General features: G+C 35.4%; 1 protein-coding gene across 1 annotated transcript; it reads right to left on the reverse strand.

Moving 5' to 3' along the window:
• Positions 1–5,379: 5,379 nt before the first annotated feature.
• LOC111895893 (2-methylene-furan-3-one reductase) lies at positions 5,380–7,999 on the reverse strand. Its single transcript, XM_023891942.3, has 4 exons — positions 7,757–7,999; positions 6,907–7,230; positions 6,568–6,721; positions 5,380–5,725 (listed from the first exon to the last, which is right to left on the reverse strand). Exons 1-4 carry the CDS (start codon positions 7,934–7,936, stop codon positions 5,451–5,453), a joined length of 933 nt encoding a protein of 310 aa, XP_023747710.1. The 5' UTR covers positions 7,937–7,999; the 3' UTR covers positions 5,380–5,450.
• Positions 8,000–18,236: the final 10,237 nt, after the last annotated feature.

An 18,236-nucleotide genomic window follows, 5' to 3' on the forward strand; every position in this document is an offset into this window, starting at 1 on the left:
TCCTAGATCGTCTCATCATCATCATAATCGTCGTTGCCCGATAAGATTAAGAGTTGTGGTCCTCAACATTTATGACCAATGGTGAATCTCTCATCACAATTGAAGCATAGCCCTAGTGATCTTCTCTTTTGCATCTCATCCCATGTAAGTCTTTTCAAAGGTGTGGCTGTTTTGAGTCTTGTTGGTGTTGAAACTTCGTTGTTGGCATTAACTGATCGATGGTTCCTTCTTTGACGTGTTAATTGTTCATCACGCATTCTTGCAAGACTGATAGCATCTTTCAAAGTCTGGGGCTTGAACATCCTTATCCCATCGGCAATATCATCTTTTAGACCACCCATAAAGGTGCCGACTAATGCTCGTTGTGACCATCCTTGTACTTGATTACCCAATCGTTCAAATTCCTTATGGTAGTCACGTAGAGATCCCGTTTGCTTGATCTTCGACAATGCTTCATGAAAGTCCTCACAATTAGTAGGACCAAATCGAGCCCATAGTTCCTCAGTAAAGATCTCCCAGGTAACCTCTTTTTCCCAGGTGACCTCTTTTTTAATTGGTTGGCTTCTCCTTCAAGATGATACGATGCCAATGGTACTTTCTCTGCTTCTTTGGTGCCTTGGAATTCAAAGAATTGATCAACACGTGTAAACCATTCACTTGGGTCGTCCCCTTTGTACTTTGGAAAGTCGAGCTTGGTTGGTTTAGAGGAGAATAGTGGGTATGAATCACCCTTGTTGTTGTGTGGTCGTCCATTAGCTTGAACTTCACCCAGAAACTTTACCTTTCTTGCAACCATTACTTTTCCATATATTTTACCGAACATGTGATGATTAGTGTGAAGTCTTTGAGCGACGGCGGTATTCAGAAGTTTGAAGTCGGACGCCATTGAATGAAAATTCGTGGTCAGTTTCAAATTTGGGAAATAGAATTTGTGGTGAGGGATCGAATTTTGATGGAACCAAGCCGGTACAAATTGATTTTTGGGTGAAGAAGACGAACATGGATTAGAGGGAGAAAGCTGGAAGGAGACGGAGAATTGGTCCGAAGAAGAAAGATCAAAAGACGAGTTAGGGGCTGTTAGCTCTTAATTGAAAAATCAAGAGGCAACCTCTTAAAAGTTTACATTCAGAGTGTTTGGTTTCCTCTTAATCTTAAAATACCTCTTAATTTTTCAGATATAAGATTGTGTTTGAAAAGAAAAATAAAAGGCGTGTTCCTATTTTACCCCAGACATGTTCCTCCTCTTATCTATTTCACGATACGACTTCCCCCATCTCCGGCGACCTGCAACCCACCGGTCACCGCCTCCACCGCCTGCCCTCCGATCCGGTCACCGCCGCCATCCCCTTTGCATCCAGCTCCGTCAAAACTCGAAGACAACATCATCTGGTAAGGTTTATCCTAAAATCGATTTTATGTAATCGATTTAAGAACTCTGTTTCTTCCTTCCTTCGTTGGCGAAGCTAGACCCATAACCTCCTCCCATAGTCGATGCCTCTTCCACCATAGTTGTCTTCGCTTCCGTCTTCCCCACAACCACCGCCCTGGAGAAATCAATTTCTAGGTTTGACATCTGCAATCGATTTCCAGGTTTGACGTTGTTTCTCTATCAATCAGATGTTTTAAAATAAATTTTGATATCTTGCGTTATTGATTATGTGAATAACATCATGATTTTGATTTTGGATTCAAAGTTTCTGATTTTTTTGGTGCTCTCTTTGATTGAATTGATTATGTAAATAACATTAATAACATAATGTTGTTAATTTCATCATAAATTCCATCATATGCTTTGCACTCAAAGCTGTCGACGGAATTGATGACCATATATGAAGCCAGTAGGAGCTTGGGTTTGACCATTTTAAAAGGTGTGAGAAATGTTCTTTTTCTGTTATTTTATGAACATCTGCTCTGGAATTTTTTTTTTTTTTTGGTGCTATTTTATGCAAGACTGGTTGTAGATAATGAGTTTGCTTCCTTTTCCTATTTTGTTTGTTGTGAATTTATAAATTTAAACTTATGATTGATTATATTGTGGCTTGAGAATCTGAGAATATGGAACACTTGCAAGTACAAAAGATCATTATGGATTTCAAGGGTTTGATGTTCATTTCTATCATCCTACTTTCAAGGAAAGATCATTTATTATGTTTTGATGGTAAATGGTAGGTTTTAAGTGTTTTCAAGAAGTTGAAGGATAGTTGATGATTGTTTAGATTTGTTTTGATGATTGTTTAGATTTGTATAGATTGTTTAGATTATTATTTTTTATAATTATTTTAGAAGTTTTTATCTCAATTATTTTGATAATTTTGTAACAAAACTATTGAATTTTAAAAAAAAAAACAATAAAAGAAAGAAGGGTAAAATGGTCATTTTATAAATCAGGACAACAATTCAGAGGTTCCAACCAAACAGTATGTAAAAAATTCATATCTTAAAAATTCAGACATCTTAAAAATTCAGATCTTAAAAATTCAGATCCTGACAAACAGCCCCTTAGAACGACAGTCTGAGGGGAGGAAGAGAGATGAAGCGATGGGATCCGGAAGAGGAAGAAAGAAGAAATAAGCAAAAGCGAAAGAAATCCTACTGGACGAGGAGGGCGGCAAAGAGAATCGTGATTGTGGCGATAGAATGAAAAAGTACAACTTCCGTGTCAAGCCAACGTCTATCTACAATTTCTTTAAGGCGGTGAGGCTTCAAAAAATATCCTAGGGCAAAAGTAGCAATCGAAGGAAAATAAGTGGCATAAATAAGAAATCATAAACTTTCCAGTTCACCGTCTTTTTAAGGATTAATAGTATATATAATACATATTCCAATACTTTGATTTTACTGAAAAAGCTGAAATCTTGAAAGTCTAACACTCCTATTGAGAACATAAAATTTTCGGAACATGCATAGGTTGAAAAAAAGTAAAAGTTCTTACTGAATTAATGGATCACCTAAAAAATAATTATTACATGGATAGAAATATAAAATCTAAGGTAAGAATAACGTCACCCTATATTTTATCAAGTAATAGTTACTTTAGTTAAGAACGAAAAAGTAAAACTTTATATAACCTCTTTAGGTCATCCCAAAAATGAGCAAAAAAGTAAAGGATATTTTTACTTAATAATGACAGTGTAATTTGTTGGTGTGAGCATCGGACAGACAACAGAAGTCGCTCCCACCTGCTTGGTCCTCACTGGAGCAGGTCCTCCGTCTTCCCCTACATCAGCCATGTTGACCTGACTCGTCAACAGGTAAAATCGATCTCACAGCTTCTTGTTTCTTAGCTCTGATACCAATTAAAGATTGGAATATGTAGACACGATTGTTTTAATCAAAATAACTCTTTGATTATATGAGAAACTCTCTCAAAACTCACGATATTACAATGTTTTCCAATGATCCTAACTCGACCTAAAACAATGTATATATATACTCCTAACTACCGACTTGTAATTAGATTACAATTAGGAAACTAGAAACCTACTTGTTTATGATTTCCTAAAAACTAGGTTGCTATTACTTGGTCTTCAAGTCCTACTCGACTTAGGATTCCAACACAAGCAAAATGTTTCGAAACATGCAAGGGATAGTGAAAACATACCTTGCATTTTGGGGGTATTTTTTCGTAAAATTGTCGAAATATTTTCAATAACACTCACTCACACTCTCATTCACTTCTTTTTTGTTGTATAAATCTCTTTCAAGAATTTTGCATAATGGGAAAATTACTTACCAACATCTAAAAGTGAAATATTTGCCTCTAACTCTTGACAAATTTCCATGATTTCTTGCTCTTCTTTCTCTTTATTGGAATTCTGTATCGTGGTGGAAATGATGGTCGGATGTATGCATTTTGCATGAAACTCTTTTAGTTATAGCGATGGTTTGACTACTTGCTTATCTTTCTCAACCCTTTTCATTGTTTTATTTGTATTGGTTTAAGAAAGTAACTTACCTTTCGATTCAAGTCTTACTATCCAATTGCATAATTTGTTTCCCTATTCTTTTAAGATTTGCTTTCTTCTCTTGTTGGACTTTTTGTTGGTTAGTTGAAAGAGTTCTAACAAAATACAGAAGTTAGAAAACTATTATTTTGAGGTAGTGTTGCCGTTGCGAGTTGATATGGTAGTTGAGAATGAAGCAAAAACCTAAGTTGTACGCCCAACATATTCGAATGCAACATTTACATTACAAAACCATCACAGGCATCACTTTAATAGATAAGAGTTTGGATGAAGAAGAAGAAGAAAGACGTTATTAATGATGAAGAAACTGATGATTTTCAAATATAAAAGAAAATTAATTATTAAAATATTAGGAGAGAAAAAAATTCGAAAATGCCATTATATAAAAGGAACTTGCATCTATACTAATAAATAAAACTTATTTTCTGCCAAATGTCATGTCCTCATTGATTTGGACACATGACATTTTAATAGATTTTTAGAATTTATTTATTTCCACGTGTAATTTTCTGATTTGTTCACATATCATAACTTATTTCGGTTATAATATTGAGAGAAATAAATGCTTCCTTGAAAAACAATTGATATATTTATAATGAAAGAAATGTCATAATTAATGAGAGCTCTAAAATTTATATTGATATTAAATTTAATGTTTAAATATTGATATTAAATTTGTATTTTTAATAAACCCGTATAGTACACGGGTCTTACACCTAGTGGAATAACAAAAAGAAATATACGAATTTTAAATGTAGCAACTAAATCCAATATATATATATATATATATATATATATATATATATATATATATATATATATATATATATATATATATATATATATATATATATATATATATATATATATATATATATATATATATATCAAAAATATGTGTTTTTTTTCTTGCAAAAACAAGACATTTTGGACTCGTTCTAAAGAAAATACTAATAAACCATACTAACCATTTCCCCAGTTTTCTCAAAGTTATTTGATTTCATGTAACGAGCTTATTATACCCTAGTATAAGTTTTTACTTTATCAAAAAATATAATTACATTAGTTGAATCAATCCCATTAGTCACTTTAACATTAATTCAATATACACGACTCCACCAATTCGACATCTACAAAAACCCTAAAATCAACACGTCAATTTAACAATCCTCAACACTCCCATTTGGCAGTTTTTAAACCAAGATTAAACTCTACTTTGTGTCGACCAAATGTCTTTCGTTTCACTATTAATTCAACATAATCAAGTCCAACTTGAATACATTGTAATTTTTACATTACTCAATTTGTTTGTCTCATTTCACCCTTTTGATAGTCCTTAACGCCTTCAATGATAAATTAATACATTCATGATTTATTTCCACTATTAACACAACCACGCTATTTATTTCCACTATTAACACAAGCACCAAGTAACCCACACTATTTATTGATATTATATAACACAAAAATATATACTAATTACACTCATGGCATCGGGTATATAACTATCTTTCCAATGGCACGATGGCTCTCAAGATAAGTGTAAGCCTCCTTAACACTTTCAAACGAAAATGGTGTTTTAGGGTCAAGAACCGGTTTCACTTTTCCACTTTCTAAATAAGGGCTTAGTTTTGTTAAAATGGATCCATTAGACGTGAGCACAAAGCTAAATCCCGGTGGTGGAATAGAACCGGTTATGGACACTATGGACACTACACTACCACCTTCCTTAATCGCCTTCACAGCTTTCTCCACTTGTCCTACAATATCATACCATCACCATACGTGAAAAATAAACGTAAAATACTTTCATGATTTTTATTTGCAAAAAAAAGTTATTTTTCCAGTAACCCCGGACCCATACACATCACATCTATTCTTAGAACATCATGTGAGATGTAAATAAAATATGTAGACGTTAGACGACGTAGTATGAACTGAATACATATTTTTTCTGATAACTCCGGGCCCACATTGCATCTGTACTTTGTACATCTTGTGAGATGTAAAATAAATATACACATGTCAGGAGGAGGAGGAGGCGTCAGTACGAGCTGAATACACACTTTTTCTAGTAAGCTCGGTACCACACTGCATTTGTACTTGGAACATCTTGTGAGATGTAAATAAGGTATACAGACGCCAGATGTTACAAGCTAAATAAACGTTGTGGGGGCCACATACACACATAATATGAGGATAAATCATATGAAACGTGATTAATACCTATTGCATCATAGAGGGTGTTTGGATAAATACATTTTTAGCTTAATTAGCTTATTGCTTATTGCTTATTGTGGTGGGAATAAGCATTTTTTTAAAATGTGTTTGGATTAGTTTATTGAGGTGGGAATAAACAATAAGCAATAAGCATTTGAAGTGTTTGGCAAACAAAACAGCTTATATGAGTAAAATGACTAATAAGCAATAAGCAATAAGCAATAAGCATTACCCCCCTTGCTTATTAAAATCAGCTTATTTAGCTTATTCCCACCGCAATAAGCTAATTTTTTAAGCATTCTATCCAAACACTTAAATTAGTTTATTGTGGTGAAAATAAGCAATAAGCAATAAGCTGTCATTTTTTTCCCTATCCAAACACCCTCATAGACAACATCGTATTTATCAGGGAGATCTTCGAAGTTTTGTTTTGTGTAATCGATGGCTATATCAGCGCCTAAACTTTTAAGTAATTCGAGTTTTGTTGTACTAGATGTGGCAGCTACTTTTGAAGCCCCAAACACGTGTTTTGCCAGCTGTAACAAATCTCATTAAGTGTCGTCTGAATAAATAACATTTAAGAATATTTGAAAAAAAAAAAAGATTGTCTCATAAAATTAAACATTTTTTCATCCATATTAATCCTAACTTATTTAATGAGATTTGTTACAGAAGTTTGGATTAAAATTGATGAAAAAATATGTAATTTTATGAGAGATACCTGAATTACGAAGGATCCAACACCACCAGCACCATTGAGAACAAGGATCGATTGACCTTGAGTGAAATTGGCTCTTTCTAAACCTTCATATGCAGTTTCAATTGCAAGAGGAAGAGCAGCAGCTTCTACAAATTCCAATTTTTTAGGTTTCAAAGCCAACAATCTCTCTTCAACAGCAACGTATTCAGCTAAAGTTCCAAACTGTTTAGGTCCATCCAGAGCTTTCTCGTTTACATCTCCATACACTTCATCTCCTTCTTTCAGTCCTTTTACCTCGCTTCCAACCTTCACAACTACCCCTGCGACGTCGTATCCTGGAATAATCTGTTACCAAAATCAAAAATCGATTCAAAATTTCTACGCTATAAACAAGCCTCAATCCTACAATTCAACCAAAAGAGATCTAAAACTCTCTTAAACATGCAAAAACGAGGAATCGGTTGAATTAGAATGATTTAAAACTAGCTGATCTAAGTAGTACAGTGATTCATGTTATTGAAATGCAGAAAACACGTATAGAAGCTTGGTAGGATTAGCAACATATCACCTTCAATTTCTACACAATTAACTAACCTCAGCAAAATTAACCGACCTAAAACACAATTAAACATACCGAAACAGAAAAAAAAATCAGATACAATGAGTAAAACTGTAAAAATTAACTCATCTAATGAGATGCAATCTTGGAAGTGAAGAAGAGAAACTGAAGTTCGTACGATTAACGCGCAACACCGCCAATTTCTACGCAGAAAACAAACCTCGATCCCAAAATTCAACCACGACCGACGGAAAACTCACAAACAAGCAAAAACGAACGATTGAAACAGAAAATTATCGCCGGAAACCTTACCGGAAGAGGAGAATCGGTAGCCTTAAAGTATCCATGTCTCCTTTTGTAATCGACAGGGTTCAGAGCAGCAGCAACGACCTTAAGCAACACCTGATCATCGTTGATTTCAGGAATCGCTACATCGGTCGCCAACTTCAGTACATCAACACTGCCGTATTCATCATATTGCCATGCCTTCATTCTTATGATGCTTTAGAGGATTGTTTTACGTGATTGATAAGAACCAGAGAGATTATTCAGAGAACTGTGTTAGTTCATTTTGGTTTTTCGTTACTGGTTAATGGTTATTATATAGGGAGTGATATACACAAATGGTCCTTGTACTATATTTTCATTTTTTTCGTGTAGTATTGTTAATTTGTTATTAATGGAAAAGGTTCTTGTCTTGTGAATGTCAAAAGTTATTGAATTAATCTAAATGTTTCATTTGTTGCAGTAAACTTTGTTTTTGGTGCAAAGTTCGGTTTTGATACTAATGTTGTTTTCGGTATTAAAACCGAGGTTTGATACTAACATTATTAAATTTTCGGTATTAAAAACTATTTTTATTATATAAAATCAGTTTATTTTATTTTTTTAATATGCACAGTATACAGATATTAAAAAACAAGCACGTTTCTTATTACAGTTTGCTGTCGTTTTGTTCACCTCTTCTGCTGCAGACGGTTGCAGAAGTAGTCCGCAGACTTAATGAATTTTTGCTTCAAAAAAACACACAGCACCTTAAAGTTAAATTCAAAATTAAAATGACTTATTTTGCCATTATCTTTGTCATCTTCCATTAGAAACCTAAATGTGTTCTCTATCTTTTATAATTATTTCTCTTAACACTCAAAAATAAAAGTAAAAGTAAAAAAATAAAAGTAAAAGTAAAGTTAAATCGAAAACTAAAACCCGAAACCTAATTACATAATTGTTATTTTCTGAAACTATGCGAATTTCTAAAAATCAATTTGATTAGATAGACATCACCTCTTGATATTTTCTTCTTCTAAAGCTCATGCATATGGTTGGCACGAAACTAAAAGAAATATTTTGTTGTTTAAAGTTTAAGACGAAATTGCAAAAATGGTCCGTATGGTTTGACAATTTATTTGGATAAGGTCTAAAAAAAATTTATTAGCAAAAAATGTCATTATTTGGTGGTTTAGCTATGATTTTGGTCACTATTTCGTTAACTTTAATATTTGGTTGATAATTTATTTAAAATGACAATTTTATCCTCAGTGACCATTTTTACAGTTATCTCTTTTTACCAAATTAGAATGATCATTTCTGTAATTCTTCTTTTTAAATTTATTGAATTATTACATATTAATTCTTCTTTCTTTCTAATTTTATTGGACTATTATACATTAATTCTTTTTTTAATTTTATTTTTATTGGATTAATTTTTTTTATCTGAATATTATATATTAGTTAATTTTATTTTTAATATATAATATTTATATATTAAAAAATATTATATTTTTATATTATTAATTTATTTTAACTATTTTTTTAAAAAATTATTGGATTATTTTTTTAAAACAAAAATTATTAGATTTTTTATTGGATTATTACATTTAATTTTTTATATTCTATATATAATAAATAATATTTTAGTAGATCATTAATTTTTTTAAATGTATAATATTAATTCTTTTTAATTTATTGGTTCTACCATAAAGTCTTTGGAATACGCAAAAACACCGCATCTCATTGTCGAAAATCGTCAGGACAACCGTTAATCACCTTCATCGTAGGTCTGACGGTAACACTACCAACATGTTTTACCCAACTCCGCTATCCAGTAGTCACCTGCGACAACCTCTTCATAATCCGTTAGAATCCTTTATATTTTCCACTAAGCCGATCGTTTTCCACTAGAACCATCACTATTTGAACCACCAAGAAGTCCAACCCAAACACCCATTTCAGCTCCTCCATTTGTTGTCTTTTACCAGCTTATGCCACAAAATCATACTACTTGGTCAGTTCCTCCATTTGTTGCCTTCCACAACCCAGGCACAACCTTATAACATCGAAGCTTCAAGCCTACACTACCTGAAAATATCTAGCAGTGGATCTAGTGGTTAGCAAACCCTATATCTAACATTTTCGCCATTGACGGCAATGTGGGTAGTCAATTGGTGTAGTTTTGGTTGAGAATGACGGATTGTAGGCAACGATCGACGATTTCCGACAAGATGATGTGGCGACGCAAGGTAATAAAAAACAACGAATGGAGGAACTGACCAGGGGTGTTTGGATCGAACCTCCTGGTGGTTAACACAATATTGGCTGATGCCGGTGGCTACTATCAATGTTGGGTAGAACAAGAATTCGGATTTGCCATTAAGTTGGTCGTTTTCTATTACAACCAATACTGTGTTAACCACCAGGAGGTCTGATCCAAACACCCTCGGTCAGTTCCTCCATTTGTTGCTTTCTACCACCTTGCGCCGCCACATCATCTTATCTAAAATCTTCGATCGTTGCCTACAATCCATCATTCGCAATCAAAACTACACTAATTGACTACCCGCACTGTCGTCAATGGCGAAAATGTTAGATATAGGGTTTTCAAACCACTAGATCCACCGCTAGATCTTTTCAGGTAGTGTGGGCTTGAAGCTTTGATGTTATAAGGTTATGCACGGGTTGTGAAAGACAACGAATGGAGGAACTGATCAGGTAGTATGATTTTGTTGCGTAAGCTGGTAAAAGACAACAAATGGAGGAGCTGACATGGGTGTTTAGGTTGGACTTCTTGGTGGTTCAAATAGTGATGGTTCTAGTGGAAAACGATCGGCTTAGTGGAAAATATAAAGGATTCTAACGGATTGTGAAGAGGTTGTCGCAGGTGACTGCTGGATAGCGGAGTTGGGTGAAACATGTTGGTAGTGTTATCGTCAGACCTAAGATGAAGGTGATTAGTGTTGGGTCAAAAATATGGTTTATACTTTACTTTTCTAGGAAAATGTATTTTTGTGTCTTGGACCATAAACAGCTTGGTGTTTACGGCCGTATACGTGTTTACGGTTGTGTTTACGGCCGTGAACAGGTTTACGGCCGTAAACCCATTCACGACCCATGTTCACCAAGCCCATGTTTCTCATGTATAAATATAGGTGTAAGGGGTGAGGAGTAGATTGATGAACACAAGGAGTGTACGGCCAAAAAAGAGAGAAAAAAGAGTGTGTGTTAGTGTGTGTGAATATTGTATCCGGATCTTCATTCATATCAATACATACAAGATTCATCATATTCTTCTTCTCCTTCTCTTCTATTTGATTTGACATCATCCGTTTGATTGGGATTCCGCACCATCAAACGGATCTGATTGATACACATGCATTTTGGGGACTTACAATTGGTATCAGAGCATAACCAGTGTCAAACCATCTTTAAAACGAGTTTTTGGCCATATTCTTCATTGTCTATGACTGGAGTTGGTGTTTTCTGCGAAGGGGAATCAAGTTCAATCCAAAAATCATGATTTCTTGAAGTTCTGGGAGTTTACTGCCTAGAGTTTACGGCAATAAACTCAGTTTACGGCCGCAAGACCAAGAAGTTTCTTGGACCGCAAACTCAGTTCTTAGACCGTAAATTAAGTTTCATCAATAACCGCAATGTTAGACCGTATACATCGACCGTAAACTCTCGACCGCAAACTCGATCGTAAACTCTTGACCGTAAACCGAGTTTACGGCCGTAAACACCCCTTTGACCGTAAATGTTTGTTTTTGACCGGAAACTCATATTTTTTTTAGGAAAATAATTTAATTTTTATCTAAATTAATATTCAATGGATTCACAAAGTCAAACACATCACCGTGAGCTGGACTCTGTTATGGGCACAACTACTCGCATTCCAAGACTCTTATCTGCAGATGGTTTTCCTGAGTGGAAATACTGAATTGAGAAGTATATTAAAATGGAGGATTACAAAATTTGGAGAAGCATCGTAAAGAATCCCGTCAGAATAACCACAACTGTTGCACGGCAAGTGGTTGACAAAATGATTGAGAATTACACTGATGAAGATTTTGAGAAGGTTGAGGAGCAAGAACGGGCTTTGGCCACTCTGACCATGGCCCTTCTCCGGACATAGCTCAAGGTTTTAGGGAGTATACTTCAGCAAAGGCTTTGTGGGAAGCCCTAATTGAGGTATATGAAGGGAATGAAGATATGAAGGAGAGTCGCTAGGACATGCTACACCAAAAGTTCAATATGTTCAATTACATTCCTGGTGAGACCTTGGAGGCATAGCTTCAATGATTCACAACTCTCACCACTGAGATGAGCATAGCTGGAATCTTCTTGAAAAATTCTGAAATAAACAAGAAGCAACTAAATGCCCTTCCAAAGTCATGGGACATGAATATAGCCGTTATCAAGAAGACAAAAGACCTAAATCGCCTTACTTTTGCTGAAGTGATGGCAATCATCAAGGCGTGTGATATTGATGATAAACAGCGGGAGATAAACCATGTGAATTCATACTCAGCTGCAAACCTTGGAATTTCATATAACAATGCTCTTTCCTCTCTCACTTTTCCCTCTACAGGTCAACCTTATGTTGTTCAGCAAGTTCAGAATCAATCCTTTTCCACTTCATCAACTACTTCACTTCCTGCTGTATCATCCATGCCTCTTCCTCAGAACCAATCATTTGTTGCCTCTCAAGTTGCTTCTTCTTCAAATGGGGCTTCTTCCTCAAGTGCTAAGGAGTGTGATGAAAATCTTGCTCTCGCCACAGGACTTGTTAACTGTTACAATGTTCTTGTAGCTGGAGATCTTCCACCACAATTGTCATTTGCTTATTTGGATCAGATTCATCCAAAAGACGTAGAAGAAATGGATATAACTTGGCAAATTTCCATGGCAGTTTTCAGGGCGAAGCAGTTTGCTAAGAAGACCGGGAAGAACAACTGGGGTATGAGTGCCGATAAGAAGGTAGGGTTCAACAAGGAGAAAACCATTGAACAAACCAACATCTCCTTGAGCTCTGAATCTGTTGCTTCGAACTCAGTTGCTTCTGATCAACCTACTGTTGAGAAATACAGGCCACCAATTCCAATGAAACAGAGTGCCTTCTGCAACTGCGCTTGTGGGAACAATAAGAGACAAGGCAAGGATACGCCATCAGGGGCAGGAAGAAACAACTTCACAGTGAAGAAAAAGACTTGTTTTCACTGTGGAACACATGGACACATTTCCAAAAATTGTCCTAATCGCGCATACGTTCCCTACTATGCACAAGGCTGACAGAACGAGCCAAGAGGGAGATACTCCAAAAGAAACCCCTCAAGATCACGTTCAGACAATGGTGACTGGAACGCACAGATGGCCAAGAATCAAACTTCCAAGGCCAAGAATCCGAATCCCAAGGGAAAGAATGGAATGTCAACCAAGAAGCCCAATCCAAGAGATGCTCCAGTGAAAAAAAGACCGGTTAGGTCAAAGTCGTCTCAACGGCTGACATCAAGTTCCAAATCAAGTGCCGAGGCACCCATCAGAACGAAAAAGGAGTGGGTTAAACCCAACTACAAATGAGTTCCGAAGGCTCACTCTCCCAAATCTTCAGTTCTAATATTTCTACATCTTTTGTTTGTGATGAACAGGTTATGTCATGGGAGAGAGTACCCTGCAATGATGACAAAGGTTGACCTAGTTTCAAAATGGACTGGGTTCCAAAGACCAACTGATCTCGCTCTGTATCGGAGCAGCTATGGAGGCATATCATCAGACTTCGGTTTGTTGGTAGTGGCTGTTCCAAGCACATGATATGGAGGCATCTCTCAACTGTACAACACTCAGGACATTGTTTGAGAGTATGTGTTCTTGAGGGAAAGGAGGAAAGGAAGATATCACAAATAGGGTTGGGGCTTAATGACATGAAGAATTTTAAGATCTGTTCTGAGATTATGTGTGCTGTTCTCAGACCTTCTGGATGAAAATTCAATCGATGAATTACGGTTTACGTTTTCTTCTCTATACTCCTGAGTTTATCTTACTCTGATTCGTTTTAAAGACAATTTTTCATTTTCTTAATAGTTTTTCATTAGTAGTTATTATTGGGAAGTGATATCAAGAATGTGATGTGATAACGGGCAGTCTAAAACATATGTAAGGGACTGAATCTGAATTATCTAGACTCTGTGTTCAATGTGCTGGTAGGCACAAAGGATTTGACAGTGTAGATTTAGTTAGGACTGTTTAGACTGACCATGCGACGCTCGGGTAGATTGAGTAGTGAGATAAACACGGGAACCTACAGGATACACTAAATTAATACACATCTAGAACTGTGGTTCGACTTTTCCTTGATGTACGCACTTATGTCCTTAATTCTGGTTCTGATAGGGCGACTAGGGGGTTCTGATAAAGTAGGTCTGTAGGAAATTATTTTCTTGCTTTCTATCTATCAATCATATGTTGCCTCCTCTGCGTGGTCGGAAGATCTGACCTAGATTGCAACATATGCAACTCTATTTCTACACACCTTCTTATCTATGAAACTATCTCTATTTGTTAGTCATATGTTGTCCCCTCTGCGTGATCGGAAGATCCGACCTGGGACACAGCATATGCAACATTCTACCTCTCAATCCCTCTATCCTAGTTAGCCATATGTTGTCCCCTCTGCGTGATTGAAATATATCTGACCTGGGACACAACATATGCATCTATCTCTAAATCTGACTTCCTCTTTAATAATTGTTTACTTACCTAAAGTAAGGAGTTTTTTTGGAAGTTTTTGATAACCAGGGTATATCGGGAAGTGGGGAACACGTTCTAGTGCAACTAAAATTAAACCATTTAAGAGGTTGCCTATAGATCTCGTTGCTTAATTTAAGTGGACAACAATACCTGTGGTCGTTGTCGGCGACATGGTTTGTTTAGAAAAGTTTTTCAATATCCTTCGTGTTTAAGTGGACCACAATAACGGCAATTGACCAGATCTTTTCATGAAAGTGAAGGTACTGATAAACAAGTTCAGGCTGTTTCACAACTTTGATCCTAAATATTTTTCTTTTTGTTAAATTTGTTCATAGTTTTCCTCTATGCACAAATTTAGGGGGAGAATTAAAAAAAACAAAACAAAATAAAACAAAACAAACAAATAGAAATCGGAAAATTCAAAATCAAAAATAGTGTTATATTCTATTTTATTTCTTATTCAAGAAAATCAAAAAAATCCAAAAATATTTTTGTTTCTATTTTATTTCTTTTCAGAAAATATGAAAAACCCAAAAATATTGTGTGCTAAATTTTCTTTTAGTTTTGTTTTGTCTTGAAATTGAATTCAAGTGAAGATGAAACTCATGGAGTTTGTGTCGAAGATTTCTAAGCCAAGGCTTCATCCGTGATCATCGAAGAATTCTCATTCGAAGGAGCAAGAAATGAAGATTATTCTTTCGACATTCAATCTTTCAACCCCAGAAGCAAGGTGAAGCTGAAATTGAAGATCATGTGACGGATTGCATTGAATCCTCCTCAATCAGCCTGCTGCTATCTTAAACCAGCTGAAGTGATCCAGAAGATTTGTGATCCTGATGTTCTCTCTAAAGATTCTCAAGCTAAAAGCACTATCTTTCAAGAATCTCTACAAGAAGCCTCCTCACCCAATATGCGTTAAATGTCAAATTATGAAGAAATGCCCAACTGCTCTAGATGAAGTCATTTATTGAAGATTCATCAAGTTCATCTTGAGGTTGTGAAATCATCGAAGATAAACTCTGAAGCCAATCTCCAACTAAAGATTAATAAGAAAATCCAGCTACTTTTTAGGGGAGCTTGTTGGGTCAACTTAGAAAAGAAAGTTATAAACCAAGGGGGAGATTGTTGGGTCAAAAATATGGTTTATACTTTACTTTTCTAGGAAAATGTATTTTTGTGTCTTGGACCGTAAACAACTTGGTGTTTATGGCCGTATACGTGTTTACGGTTGTGTTTACGGCCGTAAACCGGTTTACGGCCATAAACCCATTCACGGCCCATGTTCACCAAGCCCCTGTTTCTTATGTATAAATATAAGTGTAAGGGGTGAGGAGTAGATTGAAGAACACAAGGAGTGTACGGCCAAGAGAGAGAGAAAAGAGAGTGTGTGTTAGTGTGTGTGAAACTTGTATCCAGATCTTCATTCATATCAATACATACAAGATTCGTCATATTCTTCTTCTCTTTCTCTTCTATTTGATTTGACATCATCCGTTTGATTGGGATTCCGTACCATCAAACGGATCTGATTGATACACGGGCATTTTGGGGACTTACAATTAGCGGGTGTCCCAACAATTTTCGACAATGGTATGCGGTGCTTTTGCCTATTCCGAAGACTTTGTGGTACAACCAATAAATTAAAAAGAATTATGTCACAACTAGGAATTTGGATGCCTTGTAAACATTGAATAATGATAACAAATGTGAACCAACAATGTGAAAGCATGTATGATGCCTATTCAATAACAACAAAACTTCCATCAAATACTTCATACAAGTACATCAAATAGTCAACAAAGGATTGGAAACCCTAAAAATCCTGGTTTAAGTCCATTTTGGACTAGGATTTCCTTATTGGACCTAATGGACCAATAAACTTCCAATTTGACTACTTTGGGCTTAGAACTCTTATATGGGCTCTAATTTGGACCCACTTTCATTTATTTTAACATTTTGGGCTAGAATGAAATAAAATACCCTAATGGACCTTATTGGGTCACAACAAATTTATATAACCCTAATGGGTCATAAAAATCATTCCTTGATTTATTTGGGCCGAAAATTTCATAATTAAGTCATAATATGGGCTTAAACACAAGAAGCCCAATATCCTTCCTTTCCTTTCTCCTCTTCTCGGCCCAACAACCCAACATGGAAGACAGTTGACTTTCATTTGCCACCTCTTTATTACATCTTGGATCTCCATGCAATAACTCATGTTCCCATGTACACATCACTTCAACACTCTCTCTTCTCTCTCTTATCTATCCTCGGCCGAGAGCAAGGGAAAACACACACACACAAAACACTTAAAACTCTCTCTAAGTCTTCAAGAACATCTTCTCACTTCTCCTTCAAAACTTTCGAGATTTCAGAGCTTTTCAAGGAGGATTTTCCACAAAATTCATCATCTAAGGTAAGTTGATGTTTAATCTATGATCTAACAACTTCATTTCATCAAAAACCTCTTCCTAATCTATTCACACTCATGATCACCATCTTAGAAGCCTCTAAGTTCAAGATCTTCCAAGAAGGCTTGCTAGGATCGAATCTTCTTCATTTCTCTCTTCGAAAATCGAACCCACAACTCAAGGTGAGCTTTATACCCCTCTCTTTACGGTTTTCATATGTTTTATGGGGGAGAATACAAGAAAATGTGTAGATCTATGTGTATGTGTAGGGGTGAGCAGAAACCGCACCGCAACTAAAATCAACCGCAAAAACCGTATAAACAGTAACCGAAAAACCGCAACCGCAATAAAAACCGATGGTGAGCTTTTCTATTTTTCAAAAACCGCAAAATTGCGGTGCGGTGCGATTATTAGTTTTCAAAAACCGCAAAAAAACCGCACCGCACCGCATATATTATATACAATTTTTTTTTATTAATTATTAATATATTAAATATTAAAAATAAGACAAGTTTCATAAATAAAAGATAGATAAAATACTAGAAGACAAAAGTGCTGGTTTTTTCTTATGTTTAACTTAGAAAAATGATGAAATTAGACAATTTTAAGATATTTATTGTTAATTACTATTGATTTGACGTTTTTAAGATATTAGTTGTTTGTGATTTAAGTTATTTGTCTTATACCTTATGGTTTTTTTTTATTATTACAAGTAATATGTTTGAACTTTTAAAATCGTTTGAGTTCAAAACTGTGGTTAAAAACCATACAAAATAACCGCACCAAATCAATGCGGTTAATAACCGCAACATAGAAAAACAAAACTGCACCGTAAAAATAACCGCCTAAACGCACCGCAAAAATAACCGCACCATGCGGTTTTGAAAATGGATTAACCGCATGTACGGTTAGTGGTGAGGTTTTGGCTAATAACCGCACCGAACCGCACCGCGTTCACCCCTATGTATGTGTATGCTATGTGTGATTTTATGCATGTATGTATGATTTTATGTGTTTTTGTGATCAACATGTAACCAAAAAGGGGTGATATCACGAGATCTATGACATAAGAAAGAAAACAAACATGATCTAAGTTATTTTGCACCCAACAAGTCAAGAATAATAACTTATAAGATTGTGATAAACATATTTCAACATAAAGTCCATTCTTGGGCTTAAATTGTCAAAAATACAAAATTTAGGTTAAAGGTTGCCAAATCATGGTTTCTTAAGGGTTAAAGAGTCAAAACAGCTAAAATAATTGTTTTTCTGAATATTAAAATTTTCAAAGGACTTGAAATGTAAATCTTTAGCTTAATGGGCTAATTTTTGGGCTTTCGGCCCAATAAGCCCAAAAT

Source organism: Lactuca sativa, chromosome 8, assembly GCF_002870075.4.
Source record: "Lactuca sativa cultivar Salinas chromosome 8, Lsat_Salinas_v11, whole genome shotgun sequence".
NCBI lineage: Eukaryota > Viridiplantae > Streptophyta > Magnoliopsida > Asterales > Asteraceae > Lactuca > Lactuca sativa.